The 25,551-nt window shown below is 57.4% G+C and overlaps 2 protein-coding genes across 54 annotated transcripts; both read right to left on the reverse strand.

Annotated features, from left to right (window-relative positions):
• Window positions 1-598: 598 nt before the first annotated feature.
• On the reverse strand, window positions 599-12,049 carry USP19 (ubiquitin specific peptidase 19). 51 transcript variants are annotated; one of them, XM_084986667.1, is made up of 27 exons: window positions 11,872-12,049; window positions 10,109-10,368; window positions 9,808-9,846; window positions 9,510-9,638; window positions 9,290-9,423; window positions 8,911-9,213; window positions 8,635-8,794; window positions 8,283-8,439; window positions 8,111-8,182; window positions 7,880-7,995; window positions 7,557-7,771; window positions 7,277-7,472; window positions 7,066-7,199; window positions 6,814-6,972; window positions 6,628-6,738; window positions 6,041-6,151; window positions 5,858-5,959; window positions 4,992-5,132; window positions 4,778-4,896; window positions 4,413-4,550; window positions 3,988-4,301; window positions 3,775-3,885; window positions 3,470-3,686; window positions 3,234-3,386; window positions 2,971-3,131; window positions 2,712-2,890; window positions 599-1,101 (listed from the first exon to the last, which is right to left on the reverse strand). In XM_084986667.1, the coding sequence occupies exons 2-27, from the start codon at window positions 10,230-10,232 to the stop codon at window positions 985-987; spliced, it is 3,912 nt and encodes a 1,303-aa protein (XP_084842793.1). In that variant the 5' UTR covers window positions 10,233-10,368; window positions 11,872-12,049; the 3' UTR covers window positions 599-984.
• Window positions 12,050-12,221: 172 nt separating this feature from the next.
• LAMB2 (laminin subunit beta 2) lies at window positions 12,222-24,485 on the reverse strand. 3 transcript variants are annotated; one of them, XM_021070660.2, is made up of 33 exons: window positions 24,429-24,485; window positions 24,251-24,336; window positions 23,961-24,133; window positions 23,740-23,875; window positions 23,586-23,659; window positions 23,012-23,200; window positions 22,860-22,923; window positions 22,423-22,625; window positions 22,213-22,333; window positions 21,687-21,875; window positions 21,313-21,492; window positions 21,079-21,191; window positions 20,750-20,829; window positions 20,529-20,661; window positions 20,174-20,332; window positions 19,969-20,096; window positions 17,424-17,556; window positions 17,046-17,238; window positions 16,826-16,969; window positions 16,372-16,603; window positions 16,125-16,288; window positions 15,819-16,043; window positions 15,514-15,731; window positions 15,304-15,400; window positions 14,842-15,214; window positions 14,560-14,744; window positions 14,245-14,486; window positions 13,817-14,165; window positions 13,280-13,487; window positions 13,061-13,202; window positions 12,801-12,977; window positions 12,546-12,705; window positions 12,222-12,466 (listed from the first exon to the last, which is right to left on the reverse strand). In XM_021070660.2, the coding sequence occupies exons 2-33, from the start codon at window positions 24,333-24,335 to the stop codon at window positions 12,330-12,332; spliced, it is 5,406 nt and encodes a 1,801-aa protein (XP_020926319.2). In that variant the 5' UTR covers window position 24,336; window positions 24,429-24,485; the 3' UTR covers window positions 12,222-12,329. The 3 variants fall into 3 exon arrangements, with proteins under 3 accessions (XP_020926319.2, XP_084844276.1, XP_084844277.1); XM_084988150.1 differs by lacking the exons at window positions 19,969-20,096; window positions 20,174-20,332; window positions 20,529-20,661; ... (11 more) ...; window positions 24,251-24,336; window positions 24,429-24,485 and adding an exon at window positions 19,514-19,610 and having other exon boundaries at window positions 17,424-18,889; XM_084988151.1 differs by lacking the exons at window positions 19,969-20,096; window positions 20,174-20,332; window positions 20,529-20,661; ... (11 more) ...; window positions 24,251-24,336; window positions 24,429-24,485 and adding an exon at window positions 19,434-19,610 and having other exon boundaries at window positions 17,424-19,003.
• Between the last annotated feature and the right edge of the window lie 1,066 nt (window positions 24,486-25,551).

Here is a 25,551-nt window from a genome sequence, read left to right on the forward strand (position 1 = left end):
TTCAGGGATTCTAAGGGGGAAAACGCCCTGGCAAGAACGGAAACCCAGCCAAGATTAGCTTTGATCCTCTCTGCCTGTCCTTTTGGAAAAGGGTCTCCTTCCCTAGTTTTTTTCCTGCTCTATCCTCACAAAGGATCCAGATGGTGTTCAAACTATAGCAAAGAAGGACCTGAGAACAAAAAAAGAGAAAGAGAATTCCCCCTATCCCCAAGTATGTCCTGTTTCCCAAAGTCTTTCCTGACCTGCTGTCTGTCAAGTACAAATGCCTGTACCTTTGACCACAGGCTGTCAGCTTCTGGAGTTTCATGAGATGCACTCCACACCTTGGGTGTGAGGTACTGACAATGTTGCCAACCACAGCTGCCTCCATGTGGGACCAAGAACCAACGGGATCAAAGGGCAACAGTCAGGCTCCAAAGAGCTGATGGCACTGGGGGGCTTCAAAACCCAAAGGGCCTGAGGTGGAAACGCACCATGTCTCCTCAGACCAGGGCACTTTCAGGGTCTTTAGCATACTGAGATATACACACACACACACACACACGCAGAGCTGATGGTGGAGGGGGGTTGGCCACAGCACCTGGTGCATTACAGTGACTGAGTCTGCTTATTTGTCATTTATTTTTAAAATATATTTAAACAGCAGCAATCACTTCCAAAATGCAAAAAAAAAAAAAAAAAATTACAATTTTTTAGAATAAAATTATAACGTTTATAATGAGTCAGAGAGAATTGAAGGTACAACTGAGAATCAAATCACGCAGCACTGGGGGTGGCTAGAGAAGCCAAGGTCCATTAGTTGAGGGGGGGGGGGCAAGTTGACAAGAGGCCCACCCAACCTGTGACGTTTCCACCCTCAAATTATACCCCCCAACTCCCCATTGATGAAACCAGTGTCCTCAGGGTTAGAGAAGGAGAAGCAGCAAAGAGCTGGCCCTCTGGGGGGGTCCCCCAAACCCAGCCCCCCCACCAGCCAGGGACCTGCTAATCGACCTCCTCCATGTTGCTGTAGGTAGGGGCTGGGCGGTCCACAGGGGGGGCGAAGCGTTCAGGGGCTGTCCGCGTGGGGGCCACCTCGGGGGCCTGGCCAGGGCCTAGTCCCTGCAACAGAATATGAGGACAGGGGTTGGGGGCTGCCCAGCATGCCGCCTGGCATCCCGGGGGTGCTGGCTTGGAGCCCTGGCACCCAAGGGAGGGTCCCAAGGCAGGCGCAGACAGCAGCGGCGTTTGAGACAGAGAGACAAGATTGGACCTGAACAGTCTCGCTTTATTAACACTTTAAATACAGGAAGCTGCTTGGGCAGGGCTAAGCCCCACACCAAGGGAAGGAGCAGCACAACGAATGGACAGGAAGACAGGATACCCACCCTAGGATGCTCTGCCCCTGCAGGAGCCATAATCCCCACCCTCTCCCCTCAGATACACACACTGAGGCCCAAGCCCAGAGTTGGTCCCCACCACAGAGACAGGTATGGCCTGGCGGGCAGGTAGTGGGCCAGCTCCTGACAGCTGCCTGCAGGCGACCTCATCTCCAGGGACTCTGGGATACCAGAGGATAGAACACGTTGAGCACGAGGGCCACCAAAGCTGCCACAGTGCCCAGAACAAAGTACCGGAGGCAGCCCTCATCTGGTGTGGTAGGGCCACGTGGTGGAGGGCCCACCCATTCTTGGGGCCCCCAGGGACCCAGGGGCGCAGGCCCCTCAGGTACTGGCTCCTCCTCGGCCTCCAGCTCCTGCCAAATCCGGGAAGCCTACGGTGTGCGGAAACGGCTATCAGCACCCAGGGTGGGGAGGGGGTAGTGGTAGAGGGACCCAGTGTCCCCAAGACCCCTGGCCATGACAGTCCTGCCCAAGGTAACTGGCACTAACTCCCTACACATCCCAGGTCAAGAAGCAGAGAGGTGGGCAGGCAGGAACCAATTGGGCCATTTGCAGGGATGTCTAGGCTGAGAGCACCTCAGGAGGTGAAACTTGACAGCATTTTGGCCTTGAGAAGCTCCCCAATCAACATGCAATTTCCCCATGGGGGTGGGGGGTAGCTGGTCAGTTTTCTAGCCCAGGTTTCCCAGAGCTGCCAACGCCAGGATAACCTGGCTCCCTCCCACCTACATCCAGATCCTGACCACTGTCTTCTGCAAGGAGAACAGGACAGCAAGGAGGAGACCAGTCCAGAAAAGAGATTCAGCTGTGCCCACCAACAGGGCCTGTGGCATCCCATGTCAGTAAGAGAGACAGAAGACCCCAAAGGCTCAGCGGGGACAGACGCTCACCTCAGGGAGATGGCCACACTAGGCAGTGGCCCGGTGAATAGGCCCTGTCCTGATGCACATCAGAACACAGGGACGATCACAAGTGAGGGTCTGTGGGCTAGCATGTGCAGAGCGTGCAGAAGGAAAGCTGGAGTGTCAGGTACAGTCTGGTCATGGCACCGCACCCAGGGAAGTTTGGAGCAGCTACCTGCCCTGTGCAAAGTGGGTGCCTAAGCACACACCAATCAATGACAGCGTGTTGGTGTGTATATACCTCTGTGAGTGTCCCTACAGCCTGAGCATCGCTCTGGCTAAAGCTTTGGCATAAGGGAACCCTGTCTGCGACTCTTAAAAATCTCAAGGCTCCAGGGGCCTAGGGCTGGAGGAGAGAAGGCTGTGCCCCGCCCCTTCCATCTGTGAGCTGGGCCCCACTAGCCTGCGAAGCCTCCCCATGCCTCACCTGGCTGGCAGCAGACTCAGCTGCAGGGCCTAGGTCGGGGTGGTGCTCTGAGTGACCTGCCCGGGGGGGCCTCTCCACAGGAGAGTTCCGCCGGCGGTAGAAGAGTACATAGGCATAACGCGTCACGACCTGGCTCTCGTCTACCGTTGTCACCGTGCTGTCATCAAACAAGCGCCAGCCTACAGTGAGGTGGGAAGAGTGTAAACACAGCTGCACCACCACCCCTACCATCTATTCTGCTGGCTGCATGTGCCCTCACCCACGTCGCTGCGCTGGCTGCTGCGGTCATTGGGCAGGCGCGCGCAAGCAGTGTAGTGACCACCAATCATGCCTCCATAGTGGTTGATGACAGCATACAGGTCGTAGCTGGGCAGCTGTTCCTCTTTCTGACCGATGCAGAACTTGCTCAGGTCCAGATTCCTGCGGTTCCAGCCAGAGAGTGGTTGAGACAGTCAACAGGTACCCTGGATGCCTACCTTAGCCCCCGTGCCCTGACTGTAGTCACCAGGGGCCACTGCTCACCGAACAGGGAACTCCACCAAGTCGTTGATCTTGTCACGCCAGATGAAGCTGCGAAAGGAGAAGCGCTTGAGCTGGACAATGAGCACATTCGGCAGGCGCCACAGCAACAGCTGCTTAGAGGCCTCACGGTGTTGTTTGCACTGTGGGCAGTACCTGGCAGGGGACAGAGGCGGGGTCAAGACCAGAAGATCTCCACTCCACCCTGCCCCACTACCTGCCTGCTGCCCTGTCCTCACCAAGCCTCCTCAGGTGCCAGCACCTCAGGCCGCGTGAAGAGGTTCAGGCACTGGTCCAGAGTGAAGTGGCCAGCACGGGCAGCCTCACCAGCAGAGCCTGGGTCCTCAGCACATTCCAGCTCCTTGGAGGCTACCAACACGAACTCCTGCAGGCGCTCGTTGTTCCGCCAGACTAGAGCCAGACTGCAATCCTCACCCAGCTCTAGGGGGTTATCGCCTAGAAGTGGGCAGGGCAGGGAGTCAGGCAGCTGTGGAAAGCAGGCAGCTCAAGCCACCCCAGGGCTTCCTGCCACAGCCTCAGATACCTTTGTCCTCTAGCCGCTGTTCTCGGTTGGATGCGTCAATTTTATAGATAAAGAACTGGGGTGTGTGGGCATTCATGGCTTCACTTGGGTGTTGGTATCCGGGCACGGCAGCTGTGAAAGAACACGATAATCAGAGCTTCCCTGTCTACCAGGGTCTAAACAAGCTTCCCCCAACTTCCTCTATCCCACCAAAGCCTTTCATCAGACTTTTACCTTCAGGCCGGGACACCCTCTCACCAGCAGGCAAGGAGCCAACTTCAGCAGACACACTGGCCAGCATCTCAGAAGAAACTCCACTGGTACTGGGTGCAGGGCCCCGATCAGGGGATGCCCATGCCCGGGGGACCCCTGTATCCCCTTCAGCCACAGGGGTCACCAACTGAAGTTCAGGAGGCTGAACAGGGTCCCTCTCACTGTCCCCAGCCTCCAGGGAGCTAGTGGACAGCATTGTGGTGCAGCCAGGGCCCTGGGACTCCAAGGCCATGCGGCCAGGCTGGAAGGGTGGCTGGAACACACTCACAGAGTACCTGGCAACAGGTAGCAATGCAAGTAAGAATCCAGACCAGCCCATCTGGCACCTCTGCCCTCCACCCCTGCCCCCCAGCTACCCCAACCTAATCCAACCACTGGGCACCTACCGGGCATAGCCCTCTAGCAGCTGAGCAAGACGGGCATAAGTGAGCCGTGAGGCAGGTACACTGACCAGGAAGGGGTAGCCAATGTTCTCAGGGCGGCAGAGGCCCTTGTGATCAGGCCAGTGGGTTTTCTGACAGAGCCTGGAGAAGGGAGGGGAAAGAATAGGGCCTGAGCCCCACCTCTACACTAGGTTTAGCCTCAGGCCCTGGAAACTGGGTATGGCAACCCTGCCTCCCCCACGGCCTGGCAGAGTGGGTTGGCAGGTAGAGGGCTTAAGACATATGCATCTTAATGCAGAGAAGAGATAGGGTGGCATGTGGTGGAGGGGAGGGCAGGCAGGAAGGGGGTAAGCCACAGGGGTCCTCACTGGTTGCAGTAGCCCACACGGTAGCACCGGGTACAGCGCTTCAGCTTCTCATCCTCTGACTGCTGCTTCCGCTGGCAGGCTGCACACTTGGAGATAGGGATGCTGGGCACCTGGGGGCGCTAGGGTGGGTCGTCTGGCTCAGCAAGGCCAGGCCAGGTGAGACTGCTCCCCTCCCTCATCAGGGCCCTGTGCCAACAGGTTAGCCCCCACTCACCTGTTGCACTTCAAGCACCACTACCCGCTCCTTAGCCAACTCTGGGGACAGCAGCTCAAAGCAGAGGAGCGTGTCAGAAGGGGACACAGTGTCCAGGGAGTGGGAGGGCAAGAACACACGGTGGAAGCGATTCTTAATAACCTTGAGACAGAAAACACATAGATCCTATGTGAGGACAAGCCCTTTCCCTTATGCTTTCCCAAAGCACAAAAACAAGGCCTGGCCTTGATCTTGGGTCTTTGAGGGGAGGTGTGGAGATTGTGGTCCCAGAGAAGCATATGCCTCTGCTGGCACCAGCCTCAGTGCCCAATGGAATCAGGAGCCTAGAGAGTCACAGAACCTGACAGACCAAGACTGGGACAGGTATCAAGCACACCAGCTTTCCACACCAAGGGCCTCTACCCTGCTGTCAACCAATGGGCCCTGTTGAGACCGCATCATGGTTACTGTGGAGGGGCCGCATTCGAGGAGGTTGCTCCCTATCTCTACCCCTGTGAGGAAAGGGACACTGCTGGACTGCAGGCCAGAAACTCTGGGGAAAATAGGAAGGAGAAACAGAATGGAGAGAGAGCCATAGCTGGGAGAACGCTAGTCCTACAGCTCAAGCTCCTTTGAAGAATGAGGAGCAGCTGGGGGCCTACACGAAAAGGGGGAATAAATCTAGATGATGGCTGGGAACTGAGGGCACCTTGGTTACATAGCCCAAATGCCTGGTTTCAAGGCCACAACCAATAACACACTGCTTCTGTGCAGTCACACGTACATTTGCGTGTACATTACAGATGCAAATGACCACACGTGCGCATCCACATGTTGTGGATACAGACGTGTCCATGTGCATAAGAGCCTGGGAAGGACGGACGCACCTCAGCCAGACGCAGGTTCTCAGGCTTCACGTGGACACTCTGAGAGAGGGAGTCCAACACTTCACTCGCACTGGAGTTCTCCTTGCTGATGCTCACCAGAAACTGGGGTGACAAGAGTAGAGTCCATGGGGAAGGCAGGCCAGGGTCTCTGGGATAACCCAGAAGTACGGGCTTACTTCTCACCTTGATGGGCTTGCTATGGGGCTCCCGCGCAAAATAGAAGACAGGGAGAACCTTCTGCTTCTGCGGCAAGGGCACCGGCAGGTACAGGAATGGGTCAAAAGTGATGGAGACCTGCAAATGCACAGGGGCCACTGAGTGGCCGCAAAGAGGGTGGGTGGCAGGATGCTCATGTTTTCTGAGAGCCCCATCCAGGCCCCTGGATGGCTCTCAGGGCCTCGGAGCCAACTAGCAAATTGTCAGGCTTGAGAATGCTACATGGACCATGAGAGCCATGAGGAGAGAACAATCTGAGTTTTTGACACTTGAGGCCCTGCTCGACCAATCCACTTTATCAATTTTCCCCCCATCTGTACCTCATGTGCCTTTGCAATCTTACCCATACCCCACCCCAACTCACCTCACCCTCACAGGGAGGAAACTCACCCATCCTGACCTCTGCAGCCCACACAGGGCCTAAGGCCTCCCCCTCAGCACCTTCACCCAAATTCTGCCCTGCAGCACTTAAAAGTGCACGTGCCTCTGACTCCAGTCTGATCAGGCTAGCTAGGTCAAGCCAGGGGGTCTCTTTCTAGGGGAACCCATCACACCTTCGCACACACAGGGCACACCAGCTTCGACTTGTATTGGCCCTGAAATAGGTCCACGATGAAAGAATCATTCCTCATCTTGTGCCGCTGCCAGGCTTCCTCAGCTACCACCTGAGGAGCAGAGTGGTGAGGACCAAGGAGACCTGGGGACTGGGAGACATATCCACCTCCACCCCCAACCCTGACCTCATCAGGGCGCCCGTCTGAGTCCACAGTCTCTGTGTAGGGCTTATTCTGAATTCGGTTCAAGTCCTCGTGCAGCCCATCCAGCAGGAAAGCCATGAACTCCTGGGCATCATGCTGTGCATAGCCTGTGAACTGGCTGGCTTTGCTCGCCACAATGGCCTGGATGCAGGGGCAAGATATGAGCATGGAGCCCCAGCACCCAGCGTGCCCCTCGCTGGCTGACCCTTCCCGCCCCTTCCAGCCACAGATCACCTTCAACTTGGAGGGCTGGAAGGCATGGTGGGTTCCCTTCCACAGTGCCCGGAGCAGCACAGCAAAACCGATGGCCAGACGCCCACCAGTCCCCAGCGGGTTGTTATAGTTGATCTCGGCCTCAAAGGAGCGGTCTAGGGACAGCAACCAAGTAGAGGTGTGAGCAGGGGAAGGTATCCCCTATCCCCAGGGCTCCAGACCCTACGCTCACCATGGAAGAAGTCCCGCAGTTCCCGAGTATTGGACAGAGACTGAATGACGCTGTTCATGAAGCAGGTGTTGCCTAGATTGACAAGGCCAGTGAAGCCTGGCAGACACACCTTCTTCTCTTCCTCCTCCTCTTCCTCCACACTATCTCCACTCACTGGGCTATGGGGCATTGGAGGCACCATACACGTGGGCTTGGGCTGTGGGAGCAAGAGGGGCATGAGAGAGCAGCCCTGAGGCTCTCTAGTCTTCATCCTTGGGCTTCCCCATGCTGGGATTCTCACCGATGCTAGGTGTGGCTCTGGCTTTGGGGTTACATGCTCCATGGGGGTGCGGGCTGCCACACCATCTAAGCCTGTGTCCTCAGATCGAGCCTTGGGCTTCTCCTTCTCCACACCCCGGGCCTCTTCCTGGCCTGTCAAGGGGTGGGGGGCACTTCCCGGGGGGGTTGAATCCAGAGGGGTTGGACCTGTCGGCACGGCAACCTTTGCACCACCCACTGCACCTTAAAAAGGGGGAATGGGGGGGCTGGTGGTTAGCAGCATGTGGCAGGGGGTGGGGATCTGGGTCATGAGGACTGGGTGATGAAGGGAGCTCGTGTGCAGACCTCGTGCAGCTGGGGCCTCCAAGCCCCCCCAGCGCTGACTCTGCCGCTTATGGAGGCAGATGTCAATGCGAGAGGCCGTGAAGCAGAAGGTGCATTGCTCTGGCTCGATCAGGTTCCTGCGGGAAAAGGCTAAACTCAGGAACCTAGGTGGAGGGAGTATCAGGCTAGACAGGCCAGGGTGATGGAGCCCAGGGTGAGAGAGGCACAGTGGTGGAGCTGGGCACCACCCACCTGAGCTTCACCTGCCAACGGAAGGTGGTGTGGGGCCCGCAGCCCGGGTGCAGTCTCAGGAAGTTTCCATCCCTGCAGAAGCACAGCAGGGCCAGGGCAAGAAAAAGAGCATGAGACACCCTAACCTGCCTGAAGCACACTGTCTGCCCCATGAGTCTGCCCGCCCACCCACCTGGTCTGGAAGATAAGCGTGAAGTCCTGCTCGCGGAAAAGCACTCGAGAGGTGTCCCTGCGGATTTCCTTCACGTACACGTGCACCACCACTGAGTCCGGCCCCTTCTCATAGGAGTCATTCTTGACAAATGCCAGGTTCACCATGGACTCAGGCTCTACGTTGAGACCACAGCTCAGCACCACCCAGGACAGGTTCCAGACTATTCCTATTCTACTCCTTACCCACCCACCCACCCACCAACCTTGCAACCCAACCTAGAGCTCGGCCTGCTGGGCCCCAGCCCCACCTTTACCATCCACCAAGGTTGCAGCATCTGCTGCCACTGCCATCTCCTCTTTGGAACGGTCACCTTTCTCGGGGTCTCTGCTCCGGGCCATGGCTGGGGACACTGGATCATTCCTGGCGGACACTGCCTTCTCTCCTGTCAAAAGTTCTAGATCCTCCTCTGAGCCCAGGAGGCAGGTCTGGGGGTTCAGTGGTGGTACACGGAGCTGTTCCTCAGCCTCAGCCTATTTACGGCAAGATTGTTTGCAGAATCAGCCCTGGGTCTGGCTGGTGGCTACCCACTGCAGTCCACACCCTTTCCTCTTGTCTAACAACTTCCAAGCAGGCACGCCAATCTCACCTGGGTGGATGCTGGCTCAGCCAGGAAAGGGGGGGCATCACCCCGGGGTCCAGGGCCATCTCTGGACCCTTCCCCTTCTGGCCCTCTGCGGAGATGCACAGCTCTCTTGGCGCTGGGGCCTGCCTGGGCCCCAGGGCCAGCCCCTGTGCCTGCCTCACCACGGCCCTGGGCCCGTTTCTGGTTCCGGGCCTCCTGCTTAGCCCGGCGGGGCTCAGGGCCTGGCTCCGAGGCAATGGGAGATGCTTCCTGCCCATTCTCCTGGCACCGCAGCCCTGGCACCAACTCCTGGGTCCCTAGAGGTTTCTTCTGCCAAAGATACAGCAGTCAGACTTGGTCAACTACAGTGAGTATCCCTGCCTTACCTTGCTCTGGAACTTACCAGGAGAGAGGGCCACATGAGCATAGGCACCTTCTTGGGCAGTGAGAGCTGCAGGAGGCCACCTTTGCGAGCCTGCACTTTGGTACAGGAACCATCTATCTCAGCATAGAAAACACCACCCCACTGCCGACCACCTGGCGACAGAGTGGAAGCAGTGAGCTGGGGTAGGAGATAGCCAAGGATTCAAATCTACTGCTAGGCTCAAAGCAGATGAACAGACCTGGAAGCCGCACCACACAGTCTGTGTCCGTGAAAGCAGCATCTACTTCATCCAGCCTCAGGGGACCAGCTCCCACACGCAACTTGACAATCACCTCATCAGAACTCTGCCTCCAATCCAGCAACAACTCTGTAGAAGGAGTTCCAAAAAGATTGTGAGGGTCTCCATGAACTTCTGATGAGGATAAGCAGGCACCAGACACCAACCCTAACAAAATTGTTCTAGACAAAGGCTATAACCCCACGACCCCCCCTCTCCCCTAGCAGTCTAACATCCAGAAGGCCTGTACATTACTCACCCTCTTTGGTATGCTCCTCCTGAGGAGCGGATGCTGACCCTGACAACAAAGGAAAGAACAGGGAAAGGATGACAGATGGGAAGCCTCCAAGATTCTAACACCCACCAAACACCATCTTTAGGATCTCAGCCAAGCACCCCAACTTCAAAGCTAAGGCTCTACCCAGCCTGCCATTGGTCCTTCTCTCAGCATCAGATCAGGACAGAAGGAACAAAAAAGTCATCTCCCAACCTCTAATCCACACACTCAACAGGAAGGGAGGAGCAGAAGGTCATGAGCCCTCTGGGATTGACACTACCACCTCTCCTGGGATCTCCATCCTTGCTCTCCTGGTTTGCTCGATCCTTCTGCTTCTTCTTACTGGTGGCCTCTTCCAGTCCCAGGGGCCCTCTCCTTGGGCCTGTGGTGCTGGCCCCTCCAGACATCTTGAGCCGCTTGGTCGACAGCCAGAGTGCCCCAGGGTCGGCAACGGCGTCTGGGTCAGGGCTACGGCGCTTTCTTCCTGGCCCAGCTATCTTGGCAACTCTTTGTGGCCAAATCTTCCAGCAAGGAACTGACAGCCTAATGAGAAGCAAACCAGTGATCACTACCAAGGCCCCAAATTTGCTCCTTGGTCACGCCCACGGCTTGGCAACCTGGGACACTTCTAACCCGACAGAGCAATGTCTCTCCATCACCTGATCTAGCCCTGGATACTCTCAGACTATTCCTAGAGGGAAACAAAAAACACAAGGAGCAGCAGCCACTGCTGGCTGAGCATCCTATCTAGGAGGTCTGCCATGAAGACCCACAAAGGAGTCTCACTGAGGAGACGCCAGGTCAAGGCAGCCACAGCCTGGGACCAGGCTCCACCATCAATCTGGAGAGGAGCCATGGCTTCAGCCCACAGGCTGGTGCTCTGAGCAGGGTGCTCACTTTCCCTTCACTCTCACTGGCTGCTTAGTCACCACCCGAGAAGTAGGAGGTGGAGGAGGAAGGCAGGAAAGAGGGAGACAGGCAATCAAACAGCAGGAGGACCAGGCTCTCTGGCTGAAAACAGGCCCAGCCCAGCTGCTACCACTGACCAGGCAAGCTCTTGAGATTAAGGCACCTCACCTGCCACCAGCCAGTTCCCACCCTCCTCTGAACCTGCTTCTATGCATTACTCCATTTATTTCTTTTTTTCTCCTACATCTGGAAAGATTTCTCTCTCCAGTTGCTGTCCCATGCAGACAGAGAATTGTAAAAGCCAGGGTGAACAGTGCATTCAGATGTCACACTACCATTTCAGCAGCAATCCTGCCCCAAAACCAAGGCAGGACGGGCATCCAGTTTGAGACTGAAACCCTTCCTTACCAGGTCCACACATTTATCAGCTCTGAGCCTGAGACCTTCTACCCATTTCCCACAAACCCACCAGTGGGTTCTGGGCTGTTTCTTCATCCAAAATAACGTTCTCAAAACCGAGATAAGGTGGGCATGAAGGAACCATGGAACCAGGACCCCTAGCAGCCTCAAGCATGGCCTGAGACAGTAGCAGGACAGATAGTGATTAGTCTGTGTTCCCAAGGGTTGTGGCTATGAGGGGAGGGGTAAGATGTTCTTCTATGGGTCAGATGTGGGACTAGTGAGCTGCATCTTCAATGACGACAGGTCCAGAGCAGAGGGACAGACATCCTCCGCCTCTTTGCTCCCAGGCCCCAGGCGAACATCGCGTCCCTCCCCTTTCCTCCTGGGACATTAAGGAGGGAAAGGGGCTGTCTAGAGATCCAAGGCCGCGCGGGGTTACTGACCACAGACCGGCGCCGGCCAGACTGCAACCCAGCTCCAGCCTCCGAACCCTGGGCCCATCACCACTACCACCTCCTCCAGGAAGCCGCCCTCGCCCGCCGCCAGCCCTCTCCAAGACCGAAGGCCGGTCACGGGCGTAACGTAACGGCCCCGCCTGCACCAGTGGGCCCGGCACCCCGTAGGGCTCGAGGGGTGGAGGCTGGTGCGGCCCGTGACCTTGAACAGGCTGCCCCGGGCCGCGTAGCGGCCTCCCGGCTCTGGCGAGAAAGGCAAGCAGCGGCCCGCCCCACTCACCGAGCGAGGCCGCCGCCGCCAGCCCTCTTCGGGCCCTGGCAACCCGCTCTCGGTTCCGGTTCCGGCGTCAGGTCGGTTCCGGTTCCGGCGCGCCCCTCCCCCGTCCCGGCGCCGCCGCCACCGCCTCAGCTGCTTGTTTTGTTTCGACTTCTAGTTACGGCCGCGGGAGGTTGAACGCAGAGCCGATGACGCACTTCCGGCGGGAGCGGGCACGCGGCGACGGGCAGCTCCGGGGCGGGCCCGAACGGAGGAGGCGGGGCTCCGGTGCCTCGCTGGGGCCCGGCTGGTGGCGGCCTCTATGTTCCGCCCAGAGAATCCCACCCTCCCCAAATCAGAGTCCAGATAACACAGCGATTCACACTGGTTTATTGGGGGCCTGGCCAGGCTAGGGACTTTCCGTGCACAAGCAGTAATGCGTGCGGGGCGGGGCTGGGACTGGGGTAGGGCTGGGGCTGGGGTCACTGGCAGGTATTGTAGATCTGGACCTGCAAGTTGATAGCTTGAAGCACGCTGCGCATCCTGGCTTCCAACCCGTCCAGCTGAGCCGCTTTGCCCTCCAGCGCCCGCTCATTCTCTTCATAAGTGCCTTCCAGCTCTAGGAGAGACAGGTCTCAGCAGAAGGGTCCTTCTTTCAGAGTCCCACGTCTCTGGCGCCCACACGCTGCCAGCCTCACCTTGCAGCCGCTGTAGCTTGTCTTGAGCTGCCTGCAGCAAGTCCCGAGCTTCATCTCGCAATTGCTCCGCCCGCACCTGCGCAGCCAGCACACCCTGGGCCTTGCGCTCAGCCAGGGCCCTCACTGTCTGGTACTGGTCGCCTAGTGGGCCCTGCAACAGCTAAGAAAATAGAGGGCAGAGTCAGGGTGGTGACCCAGTGGAGGCCCAGGCTTTACCGCCACTGCTTCCAACTGGCTCTGCCTCAACCCACCTACCTGTTCAGCCTCCTGAGCTCGACCCTGGGCACTGCCTGCTGTTTCTTCAGCACTAGAGGCTGCCAGGCTATTCCCTGCTCGTTTCAATTTCAGAGCCTCTAGGAGTCCATCCAGTTGCTGAGCCCGCTCATCTGCAGAACTCAGTGCCCGCTCTGCACCTGACATCCTCTCCTGCACCTGCCACAGGTGGGTTCAGGGTTAAACAAGTCTACGCAGCATGCTCATAACCTTGCCCCACTGATGCCCCAGAGAGACGACACCTGGTTCAGGGTCTGCTCCGTGTCCTGTGTGTCAACCATTGCCTCCTGGATGGCACCCTGAGCAGCACCCTGTGCCCTCTGGGCCTCCTCCAGTGCCGCCTGTACCGTCTCTGCCTTCTGTTTCTCACCCTCGGCCCGGCTCCTGGGGAAGAGAGGTAATCAGGACCCTCAAGTATCAGAACCAGGTGTCAAGGATGGGGTCCAAGGCTGGGGTCAGACCGTGCCCGCTGCGCATCCTTCAGTAGCTGCTCCGCTCGACGCACATCTCCCACAGTACGCGCTAGGATCATGTCCACATCTGCCAGGCTCCGGACCCGCTCTGCAATCTCGCCTGCCAGATGCTGGATCTGCTCAGGTGACGCTGGGATGGAGAGCTCTAGCACTCGTGTGGCCACCATCTCAATGCTATCAGGATCAGCCCCCTCCTCTATGGGGATACAGGCAAGGGCTTAGAGATACAGGTTCCCCAGCACAGGCATGGGGAAACAATCCTGGGGTACAGACTCAGGGACCACACATGGGGTATGGATTTGCTAATAGGCATAGGGATGTAATCACAATGACAGGGACTATACGCAGGACATAGATTCAGTGTCATGGACTTGGGGACTACATATGGGCAAGGGCTCAGGGCCAGACATCCTGAGCCCTTGCCCATCTGTGGTCACAAACACAGGTACAGTGCAGGCCCTGACCCAAATATGAACACAGACACGGGGGAAACACCACATGGCCTGGGCCACAAGGGAGGCTCACGGCTGAGGAAGTCCTTCACACTCTGGATAAGTTCCCGCAGTTCCCGGTTGGCCTGTTCCACCTGTCCCCTGGAAGCATTAGCCTTGTCCAGGGCTGCCTGGGCCCGCTGCTGTGCCTCGCCTGCCTGCCGACGGGTCTCAGCTACCTGGCTGCGGATGCCACCACCTTCTGCCAGTGCCCGCTGCAGTTCTGCCTGTGTGTGGCGGGCCCGACCCAGCGCCAGGTCCGCCATGGCTGCTGCTCCACTGCAGCTGAGGCCCCCACAGCGAGGCTGCCCATCCTCGTCCCGACAGCCGGCACCCCCACAAGGACTCGTAGCACAGGGTGCATCTCCCGGGGACCCACACACCTGCCAGGCACAGAACAAGTCAGGGCCCAGTGGAAGGAACATCCACACCCACATGTCCCATCCCACACTTGTACCTCACCAGTTCATTTATGCCTGTCAGGCTCAGGGTGTGGGTACGGGCAGAGAGCTCGCCCAGTGCCTGCTGGTTGGCCATGTGCTTGCGGTTGAAGTCCTCCCTCTGGGCACCCATCAGCACCTCTGTCCGGTGCCGGGTGCCTGCTGAGTGGCTCACAGGGCTGGGCACTGTCAGGGCCGAGGTGTTGGCACGACGTTCTGCCTCTGCAGACAGGCTGTGGGCATGGCGGATGCTGTCATAGGCACCTAAGTTGGGCAGAGGCAGGCAGTCAGCTGAAGGTCAACCCTGATCCACCTGCCTAGTTGGCCAGCAACTCACCCAGGAAGTTTGAATGCTTGAGCAGGTCCAGATGCTGGTCAAGCTGCCGCAATGTGAGATTAAGTGCAAGCCCATCTCGCTCTAGACTGCTTAGTGCATGGTTGGCATTAAAATTCTCATCCTGTACATCTGTAAGCTTTGCCTCCAGCTGGGTCAGGTGTTCAGTGGCCTCCCCAATTTCACGCCTGCATGGATGGTGGGGAGGTGTTATTTATAGAGGCTTCAGCCCAGTGCATTGGGTCTCTGCCCTATCCCACCATGTGTCCTCAGTCCCATCTGTACCGTAACTCCTCTGTGGCGTCCATGAGCTTCGCAGCAAAGGCAGCTGAGGCATTGCGGGAACCCACAATCCCTTGCACGGTGCTCAGCTTCTCCTGTATGTGCCAGAAGCTGCTCTCAAAGGCACCCAGCACACCCGTCTGCTGCAGTTCCTGCACCCGCTGCTCCAGGCGCCGTGTACGGGCAGCCAGGTCCTGCACCACACGATCCCAGTCCCCAAAGCATGCGTGGCAGGGGTGGCAGGCAGGAAAGATGCCTGAGAAGCCACGGGCGCACTGGTCACAGCGCACTCCAGACACGCCTGGGCGGCAGCTGCAGTGGCCTGTAGAACGGTGACACTGAGGTGTGTCTATCCCACGAGGGTCACAATCACAGGCTGCAGGAAAAGGGCAGGCCACAGAGTTAGGGTGCCAGTGGGGCATCCTGGGAAGTCCTCATCCACCCTGGCCCCGCTAGCTCCCTCACCACGGCACTGCAAACCAGGGTCTCCCCAGTGCAGCTCCTGGCACTCAGAACAGGTTCGCCCACCGAAGCCAGTACGGCAGTGGCACTGTCCTGTGAACTAGAGTGGGAACAGGGCAGAGGTCAGGGCCTCAATCAGGGGCTGAGCCCTCAAGACTTGAAGGCAGCTGGCCCCCATCTATCTACACAGAGATGTACAGGAAGGTCTCATACTTCATTGCAGGTGGGGCCTCTGGATCGGCTTGGGTGGCAGGCACAGGGCTGGCAGCCACGGCCACTGGTAAGGTTCCAGAAGTTGGGGGCACAGCGGTCACAGCTAGGTCCCTGGACATTGGGGAGGCATGGGCACTGCCCACTGCTTTGGTCACAGTTGCACCGGTCGGGGGATGGGCACTGCTGGGGATCTGTGCCCAGCAGGTTGCAGTTGCAGCCTGTACCAGCCAAGATGAGCACAACAGTCAAGGGGAGCTGGAGCAGTGGAGCCCCACCCCAGCCACCCCTCCTATACCCACACTCACGGTGACAGCTCTGTCGGGCAGCCTGCCCATGGAAGCCAGGCTTGCAGTGGGCACAGTGTGGCCCCTCTGTGTGGTGTAAGCAGCGCAGGCATTGCCCCGAGTGGGGGTCACAGGCATCAGGGTCCGTGGGATCAATGTTCCCATTGCACTCACACGGCTGGCACCGGCCACCTGGCCTTGATGGGTCCCCAAAGTGCCCAGGGGCACAAGCTTCACACCGCAGCCCTGCCCACAGTCAGGAGGAAGGCGTGAGTGCTCAGCCCAGCTGGCCCATCCTTCTCCCATGCCGGCACCTTCCCCACACACCTGTGTAGCCTGCCCTGCAGTGACACACGATCTGCTGGGAGTATCCATCCCGATGGCAGGAAGTAGCAAAGTGCCGCTGGCTCCCAGGACCTTCAGGGCAGGGACAGGGCCGGCACTGGCCCCCATATGGCAGCCGTGGGTCCCCGTGGAAGCCAGCAATGCATCTGCAGGGAGGAGGAGGAAGATCTGGGTCATCCCTGAGCAGCCTGCCCACCCACCAGCTCACTCACAGCTGCTCCAGGCTCACCTTTCACAGTGTTCACCCCCTGTGTGATCACGGCAGCCCAGACAAGTGCCTGTGTGGGTGTCACATTCGTCTGCATGCCCGTTGCAGACACAGGGCCGGCAGCTAGGGAATCCCCACTGGCCACGCTGGCAGCGGTCACAGCGAAGCCCAAAAGCACCAGTTCGGCAGGGGCACTGCCCACTAGTCGCTTCACATAGGCCACTGAGTGCCCCCTCAGGGCTACACTGGCAAGCTGGGGGCAAGGCAGAGGCTCAGCTAGGGAGGGGGTTTGAGGGGAATCAGGGTGAAGTCAGGGTGGAAGGTCAGGCAATGGAAGAGAACTTCAGTTGATCAGGGCTGAGAGTAGGGGGTCCAAAGCAGAGTTAGAAGAAGGAAGAAGCCGAGCCAAAGGGAGGACAGAGAAAGGTAGTGGGGAGAAGGAGAGAATAGGAGAGATGAAGGGGCAGGTGAGTACCTTGACAGCCTGTGGGGCCAAAACCGTAGTAGCCAGGGGCACAGATGTTACAGCGGCGCCCAACTACTGCTGGTTTGCACAGGCATTGACCACCATGGGGGTTGCACTCAGAGCTCAGTGAGCCCTGGGGGTCACACTGACAGGCTGTGGGGAGAGGGAATAGGGAAGGTCAGGCTGAACTCCACACCTCTGCCCCACCAGCCACACCACAGACACTCACGCAAGGCTCCGTTGTAGAGCAGGGTGGACAGGCTGATGAGGAGTGGGTCACAGGCCTCGGAGGGAGGGGTCTTGCTGGGCATCAGACCCTCCTCATGGCATCGGTAGCGTTCAAAGGTGGCACGACGCTCCAGAGAAGCAGCATCACCCCCACTAAACATCTCCAGCACCAGGACACGGGGCAATAGCACCAGCTTAAGAGATGAGCAAGGAAGAGTGAGGTTCAGCCCCAGGACCATATTGGAACTGCCAGAACACTAAACTCGGCACTACTATGGACCTGTGTCTTCTGTCAGACCCCTTCTCTACAGCCACCACTACAGGACCCATCCCACGGGACCTGCCATCTTGGTTGGTGTGGGGAGAGGGAACTATTCACCGAGTCAATGAGTAGGCTGGGTCCAGAATAGGGGGCCTCAGGCTGGGCACTTCCTCCTGTTCGCACTAGCTTGAGATGCAGCTTGTAGGAGACACCAGGCTCAAGGCAGACAGGTCTGAGAAATACCATGTACCTGGGTAGGTGAGGACAGGTATGGGGTCACCCAGGGTCTCCATACCCATCGTCTTGGGCCTCCTACCCCACATATCGCAACCAAAGCACTGGCCAAGAAAGAGACCAGGGCTGGGCCAGGTCCCAGATAGCTGAACAGCCTGAGCTGACACAGAATGTGTACAGAAGATTCCCATAACGTGCCTTCACTGGAATCATCGCCTGTGCAGACCAGTCTTGCAGAAAACATTCCATCAGCCTTGCAACCTCACATTTCCCTGGCACAATAACTTGCCAATTTTTCCTCAGTGACCTCTTTACACTTCCTTCAACCTCCAATCACTGCTCCTTTTCACCTAGACTGCATCACACCTGCCTGCACCCCCCCCCCATCATTCCCATCAGCCTGCAAAGCCATGCTGAGGTTCTCTCATTTCCCCTGGAAAAAAAATCTTTATTCAGCCTCTAAATCTCTCTCTGGCTGCTGCCTGGTTTTTTGCTCTCCTGCCCCAAATCCACTCTAGCCTCCCACTCTAGGGAGCTTTTACCCCAACATGCCAGGGAGACAGACTGTCCCAAGGTCACCCAACCTTCATGTAGTCAAACCCAGCAGGCACTTCTCTATTCTTATCTGCTCCAGCACTCAGTGGCATGTGATGCGATCAGTGTGCCTTCCTTCCTGAGACACTCTTCTCTTAGCTTCTGGGATCCTGTCCAGACTCCTTATTTTGCCTCATCCCCTAGCTCTTTCTTCTCTGTCTATTGGCCTCTAACACTAGACTACCCCAGAGCTCGGTTCTGGCCCTCCTTCCTTTCTCTCCTCATTTAATCTGGACCTGCGTCTCTTGTAGCAAGTCCCCAATTTACATCTCCTACTTAAGCCCTCCCAGTAATTCCAGACACAGGAATCCAACCATCCACTGGCCTTGTCCCCCATGTCTAAGCATCTCAGAACTGCTCCGTCCTATGACTCCATCTCAGTAAAGAGCCCACACCATCCAGATGCCCTATTCAAAAACCCTAGAGTCATCTTTCCACTTTTTCTTTCCTACAGCTCTGCCACTAGAACCCTCTGGAAACTTCTTCTCACCACCTCAACTACTACATCTCTGTCCAATCTCCTGTCACTTAGCTAACTCAATAACCACCAGCAGATCTCTCAGATTCTACCTTGGCCCTTTAGGTCTATTCTCCATTCAGCAACTAGAGAAGTCTTCATTAAATATCTGTACCAGGTACAGCTAGGTTCATTATGCCATTTTCTCTGCTTCTTCATATTTTTAAAAAAATTTTTATGGCCGCACCCAAGGCATATGGAAGTTCCCAGGCTAGGGGTCTAATCAGAACTACAGCTGCTGGCCTATGCCACAGCCACAGCAACGCGAAGCTCCGAGCTGTATCTGTGACCTACAGCATAGCTCACGGCAATGCCGGATCCTTAACCCACTGAGCAAGGCCAGGGATCGAACCTGCAACCTTGTGGTTCCTAGTCATATTCGTTTCCCCTTTGCCATGACGGGAACTCCATGTATTTTTATTTTCACATGGAAAAAATTTTTGTAAAGTAAGGTGATGAAATAAAGATATATTAGGAGTTCCTACAATGGAATCAATTGCATCTCTGGAGCACTGGGATAGAGGTTTGATCCCCAGCCTGGCACAGTGGGTTAGGGATCTGGCATTGCCGCACCTGTGGCATAAGTCACAACTGCGGCTCAGATCTGATCCCTGGCCCAGGAACTCCATATGCTGTGGGGCGGTCAAAAGAGAAAAAAAAAAAAAAAGATACATGAAACAAATACTGGAGTTCCCGTTGTGGCGCAGTGGAAACAATTTTGACTAGGAACCATGAGATTGCAGGTTCGATCCCTGGCCTCACTCAGGGGATAAGGATCCAGCATTGACGTAAGCTGTGGTGTAGGTCGCAGACGCACCTTGGATCTCGCGCTGCTGTGGCTCTGGCGTAGGCCAGCAGCTACAGCTCTGATTGGACCCCTAGTCTGAGAGCCTCCATATGCCGTGGGTGCAGCCCTTAAATGACAAAGGACAAAAAAAAAAAAAAAAAAAAAAAAAAAAAAAAAAAGAAAAAGAAAAGAAAAGAAAAATGAAACAAATGCTACCGCAAACATAATAAAACATTAATCAGACCAGTTACATCCCTGCCCGGAATACTCTGATACCCTCCTGACACTGGATGAGTTGCCATTAATTCCTGCCTTGGCCACTGGAACTTGGGCCCCTGAAGGAGCAGGGCTTGCTCTGTCTACTTCCTTCCTCTGACCAGTGCCATGCCCAGTGGCAGCTGACGAACAGCACTCAGGAGGAGGAGGCACTTAAAGAAACAGATGAATGGACAGTGGAGTCTTCCAAGTGCAATGAGGGAGCTTAGGGCTGATCCACCACCCCTCACAGCTGTAGGTGCTAGGGTCCTCACCTGGTGCCTGGCTGCAGAGTTCCTGGGATGTGGTCATCCTTGGGCAGCACGTGCCCACATGGGCTGTGGGCAGATATGGGCCCTGGACGCTGCACAGTCAGTTCCAACTCTGCCCATTGCTCAGGCACCTGGGGAAATGTGATGATGAGGAGATGCTCCCACACCCAGAAGTGTCAGCTCTGGGTTAGGTATCGCAAGGTCTGACCTGGGGCTCCAAGCGCAGCAACACGTCATAGTCCATAGCTCTTGGTACAGAGGCCACCAGGAACTCCATTGCCTGGCCTTCCCGTAGCCTAACAAAGCCTGGGCCAGTCCAAGATGGAGTCCCCCCAGGGCTTGCCAGACGCTCCACCACATCAACCACCTGGGAGACATTGCAGCTGGGGGTGGGGGCTCAGGCAAGGCACTGCCTCTTCTGCCACAGCCTGTCCCCAAACCCCAGCTCTCCAGCTGAGGCCCTGCCCAAAGCAGACACCCTCCCCACACAAGGCACCACCCATAACCCTCCCTCTCCAGCCATGGTACCATCCATGTCCTGCCCTCCAATGATGCCCCCCTACCTGCCCTCGGGCTTCCTCAGCCTCCCAAGTTAGGTGGTCAAGGAAGGGCCGGAAGTAACCAGGCTGCACCTGCTCACAGCATCGACCCACCATGTGTTGGCGGCAGCGGCACTGACCTGTGGCTTCGTTGCATCTGGGGAGCACGTGATTACTCAAAAAGGACCCCCATCCCGCCCAGGATATTTTCCCATCCCTCCCAGGACCCCTTCTACAGCACTCACTGGGGATCCAAGGCACCACCTATGTCGCAGTCACATGGACGGCAGCCAAGCAGGTCGTGGCTCAGGCCCCAGTGGCCAGGCTAGGGGAGAAGAGGTTGCTGGGGGCCAGAAATAGACCTTCCTGCTGCCCAACAGGGAATCCAATTATGGCTCTCAGCCTCTACCACTTCTTGGGGAAAACATGGCTCCTAGACCACTCACTCCCACCCTTGGCCTCCCAGACCTGAGGCCTCTCAACCAGCAATGGACCCACCCAGTGGGGCATAGACACCACCCCCAGCCCTGTGCTCTGTGGGTAAGGGCGGAACTCCAGCTCCCTCCAGTCCCACCAGGCAGCGGTTGCAGCCACGTCCAGTCACTAGACGTTTGCAGAAACAGGCTCCACTGTTGCGGTCACAAGGGGTGCCCCCAGGCACTGTGCCCCGTGTGTCACATTGACATCCTGCAGGGAAGGAGACCCATCAGCACTTTGGGGAGCTGTGGCAATGCTCCTGTCTAGTTGGGTCAAGAGTACGAGCTCAAGGGTCAAGGTCAGCACAGGAGTTAGGACAGGAAAGACATACGCTGGCAGCCTAGAGCGTCACTGGCACTGAGCCCAAAGAAGCCATCACGGCATTGCTGGCAGCGAGAGCCCACCACGTGTTCTTTGCAGCGACACTGGCCCGAGACCAGCCCCAGGGCAGGATCATCATGGGGATCACAGCGACCACCATCTTGGGAACCCATGGGATCACAATCACAGGCTGAGGGCAAAAAGGAGTATGGGGTGAACCTATGCCAACTTGTCCAGCACCAGTCATCTCCCAAGCCGCCACCCTAGATTCCCAACCTAGTTCTACCCTTTCCCCCACCCCAAATCCCTGCAACCAGGACAGGACCCTGGCACCTCAGCTCCTATCCCAGGATCACCCTCTCCCATGTCCAATTCCAGCCTTACAGCGGCACACGCCTGGGTCTCGCAGGTCTTTGGTTGGGTCACGGTAGAAGAAGGGTCGGCAGAGCTCACAGTGGCGTCCAGCTGTGTTGTGCTGACATCCATCACACACACCTCCGCTCACATTGCCAGATGCCAAGTATATGGCCATGTCAAAGTGGCAGCTGTGGGCATGCCCATGGCACTCGCACTCTTGGGAGAAGGTGGGGAAGAGCAGGGCAAAGGCCACTTGAGGGATCATGTCCTGAGGCTAAGGGGCATAGGGGCCCCCAGTACCACCTTAGGGTCCTGCCACAGGCCAGAATTTGTGAGCAGAGGCTCAGGGACTTTAAGGTTTCAGCATCATACTGGACCTCTAACCAGAGCAGATGGTGGAGGAGGGTTGAGGGAGTCTCCAGGGACATCAAGACCTGGGCACCCTTCAGACCCAGCCTAGGCATTAGGGGCTTAACCAGCCAGCTCTAAGGTTGGCCCAGGACACAACAAGGCCACAGAGTTCTGGGGCTCTGGGGGCCGGGATCTCACTCACTCTTGCAGGCATGACTGTGCCCATCCTCAGCTGGATGCCATGGCAGATCATGATAGAAATCCTGACACTGCTCACAGTTGAGGCCACGAGTGTTATGTTTGCAGATGCAGGCCCCATGAACCTAGGAGTGTGGGCAGGCAAGTGGTCAGCACTGTCCAGCCATGCCTGTCCCTGCCCCCGGCCATACTCCAGCCCGCTGAAGGCCCTCACCATGCCCTCAGCATGGGCTGGTGCCCCAGGGGCAGGTGCACACTGTGAGGCATGTCCATAGCAGAAGCAGTTGCCACGCACAACCAGCTCGTAGAGGGCATAATAGTATTTCTCTCGGATCTCCCGCCGTGGGTCAAGCAGGTTGTCCCCCAGTGTGTGTAGCCGTGTCAGGTTCACCCGTAGGTTGGTAATCTTTAGCAGGTCTAAGCAGGGGGAAAGTGTTAGGGACCAGCTGGCCAGATAGGCTCTTGCTGCCCCATGCCCACCCAGGGGCTGAAGCTGCCAAGGTCACCTTGGGAGACCTCCTGTCCACAGCTATATGAGCTAAATTGGACTTGGCACCTGCCCTGGGAAGCACCCAAAATAGCTACTGAGGCCCCAAATAGGCACCAGCCGGACGCTGGGGCTGTGCCAGGCTCAAAGAATGGAACACTTACTCTGGATCCGTGGGCTATAGGGGTCTGGGATAGGGATGGCAGGGTCCAGCACACGATAGATGACCTGGATGGGCAGAGAGTCATAGAGACGCTAGACCTGCCTCAGGCCCATCATGCCTGCTTTCTGCCCCAGCCCAGATCCCAGCCCTCACCTCGCCTTCAGTGGATGGCTCAATCTCTGAATAGCGGGACTCACAGACCACGTCATCCCAGTGCCGTGGGGGCGCCAGTGGGACTCCTGGGAAGTCAGCCCCACAGTCGTAGGAGAAATAACGGTACACGTGCCAGGTGCGTCCAAAGTCTGCTGATCGCTCCACCAGCATCGCAGCAGGACGAAATGTCTGGGTGGGGAGCATGGCTGATCAGTGGGCCCAAGGACCCAAGCTCAGGCCCATCAAGAGCTCTGCCCTCAAGCAGCTCACAGTCAGGTAGGAGTGACCAAAGGAAGCCAAGCAAGGACCAGGAAGGGCAGCCACCTCTAGTAGGGAGACTCAACGGCCATGGGGCCCAGGGAGGCAGCACCTGACCCAGCCTGGGATTGGGGCAGCACGTGCAAAGGCCTGGAGGTGGGAGGCAACAGGAGGTGTGGAAGATGAAAGAGCCTCCCAGACAGCTAGAGCACAGCATATGAGCACAGGGAGGCTGGGTTGAAGAGCTGGGACTCTGTTCAGGGGCAATGGGGAGCCAAGCAGGGTGCTTCAAGCAGGCTCCCAGACACACAGGCACCTTGAAGGTCATAATGAGGTGCGTGAAATGGAACTCAGCCTCCAGGTCCAGTTGGATGGTGACCACGGGGACACCTGGGGCAGGAGTCGGAGGTCAGGGACTTGAGGCTACTGATGGGCAGCCCTGCTAACCCATACCCCACCCACAGCCTCACCATTCTCTGACTGCCACCAGGCAGCCCGGCGCTGTGGTGCGAAGCTGGTAACTACATTTTGGATCCGATGGCTGTTTGGGTTGTCTCTAGCAGAGAAGGGGCGCCGAGAGTCACACAGGAAGCATTTTTTCTCGTCCTGGGTTGGGTCAGGGTCAGGGTCAGTACCTCAGCCAGTGCCAGCCCCACCATGACTCAGCCCCCTACCCTAACCCCAGCCACACCTGCAGGTGACTGACGATGCAATAGGGCTGGGGACCATGTAAGCCACAGGTGGATGAGGCAGTCAATCTGTCAGCACGGCCCACCAGCAGGTCACCTGTGGCGGGGTAGCAGCTTCCTCTTGAACAGCCTGGCAGATCAGGGGCCAGCGCCTGGGCCAGGGCGGTAGTCAGCACTGGAAACAGGGGGTCAGCCAGTTCTGCTGTGCTCTCACCCAGGAGCCTCAGGGCCAGCTATCCTGGCACCCACCATCACATCCCGCCACACCCAGGCCTTCACCAGGCACTCTCACCACTCAGCAGCAGGCCCAGTTGAAGCTGCCAGGGCCTAGGTTGTCCCCGCAGTTCCCTCCCTTGTTCCCCTGAGGCCCACTCCATCCTGAAAAGAGAAGGAATCGGGATGAGAGGCCATGAGAGGTTAAGGGCCCATGCCCACCTACCCCCTCCCTTCGGGTCCTTTGCTGATGCTGCCTGTGTGGGTCCTTGGCTGATTCCCCACTCGGTCCTCTGTCTGTCCAGCGGTCCCTCTACTAGCTGGGAGTCCGGCGACTTTGAGTAAAGTTGGGAAGCACGGCAGAAAGCAAAGCACGGAGCGGATCTCAGGCAGGAGCACAACATTGTGCAGAAACGCCCCCCCACCTCTCTGGAAACCCTCACTCCGGAAACCAAACACAGGCTGCTCACTGGCAAATCTTTACCGTGCTCCCATGCCCAGGACTGTACAGAGCCAGCGGAAGGTAAGCGTTTGGGGCTTTAAGCCTACATAGTTAAGGGATGCACCAAGCAGAGCTCATAGCATAAGCAAAGGAAAGGAGTCTGATCTTCGAGACCTCAAGTGGCTCAGAGAAACTAGCCTTTGTCTCCAGTGCACTTGGTGCTGTGGAGGTCACCATAAATTAGGCTGTTTAGCCCCAGGGCTCCAGCATCAGCGGGGAGGTGGAAGGGTGCATTCAGGGGTGTCGAGCTCCCCTATTTAGGGATGTAGGAAGCTTTAGGACAGCTTGGCCAAAGGGACAGGACATCATGAGGGTAGCTAGAGAGATGGAGAATGGCCCTCCCCTGCTCAGGGTCTCTATCTCCCCCAGGCCCTACAGCAAGTAGGCAGAAGTGCATAGTTTCCCAGTATGAAAATGGGTGCCAGGCACTGACAACAGACCAGAGCAGTTGCAAGTGAATCCAGATCTTGTGGCTATTTATCCACTCCAGACCTTCTGGCCCGCCGGGAGTGCCTGAGCCCGGGCTTGGAATGCGCGCTGCTCTTGCCCCACCCAGGCCCCTGGGACTGAGGCTGGGACCACAGACTCTGAGGGTCTGTTAGGCCCTGTCGAGGTGACTTTGACCTGCCACAGCTGTACTCGCTCTGGGGTCGGTTGGAGAGAACCCCGGAGCTGCGGGCCCAGGGGAGAAAGTTGGGGGTTCTTCAAGGGAATCATCGGACTTCACTAGGAGAGTATGGGGAAGAGGGTAGTCAGTCTGCTAGACTTGAAGAGTTGCTGGGAGTTGTACCAGTTTTCTGGAATAGGGGTCTTCAGTTACCCTGGGGGTCTTGCAGTCAATCTGAGGAGACCAGGATACTAGAGGTGGCTCAGAATGT

The sequence above is a fragment of the Sus scrofa genome, chromosome 13 (genome assembly GCF_054392235.1).
Source record: "Sus scrofa isolate SSC_HxYL_T2T_F1_AM1 chromosome 13, Sscrofa_HxYL_maternal_Yorkshire_Landrace_v2.0, whole genome shotgun sequence".
In the NCBI taxonomy this organism is placed as follows: Eukaryota; Metazoa; Chordata; class Mammalia; order Artiodactyla; family Suidae; genus Sus; species Sus scrofa.

Bases quoted from the DNA above. Each gene is read 5' to 3' on its own strand.
- USP19 (XM_021068283.2), bottom strand. From the start codon at position 10,232: ATGTCTGGAGGGGCCAGCACCACAGGCCCAAGGAGAGGGCCCCTGGGA. The intron at 7,778-7,879 runs GTCTGCACACGA...CCCCTTTTTAAG, and splicing joins GGAGGCCCCAGCTGCACGAG to GTGCAGTGGGTGGTGCAAAG. The intron at 3,886-3,987 runs GTAAAAGTCTGA...GTTCTTTCACAG, and splicing joins GAGGGTGTCCCGGCCTGAAG to CTGCCGTGCCCGGATACCAA.
- LAMB2 (XM_021070660.2), bottom strand. From the start codon at position 24,335: ATGGAGTGGGCCTCAGGGGAACAAGGGAGGGAACTGCGGGGACAACCT. The intron at 13,203-13,279 runs GTCTGACCCCAG...TCTCTTCCCCAG, and splicing joins AAGGATGCGCAGCGGGCACG to GAGCCGGGCCGAGGGTGAGA. The intron at 12,467-12,545 runs GTGAGGCTGGCA...TGTCTCTCCTAG, and splicing joins CAAGCTACAGCGGCTGCAAG to AGCTGGAAGGCACTTATGAA.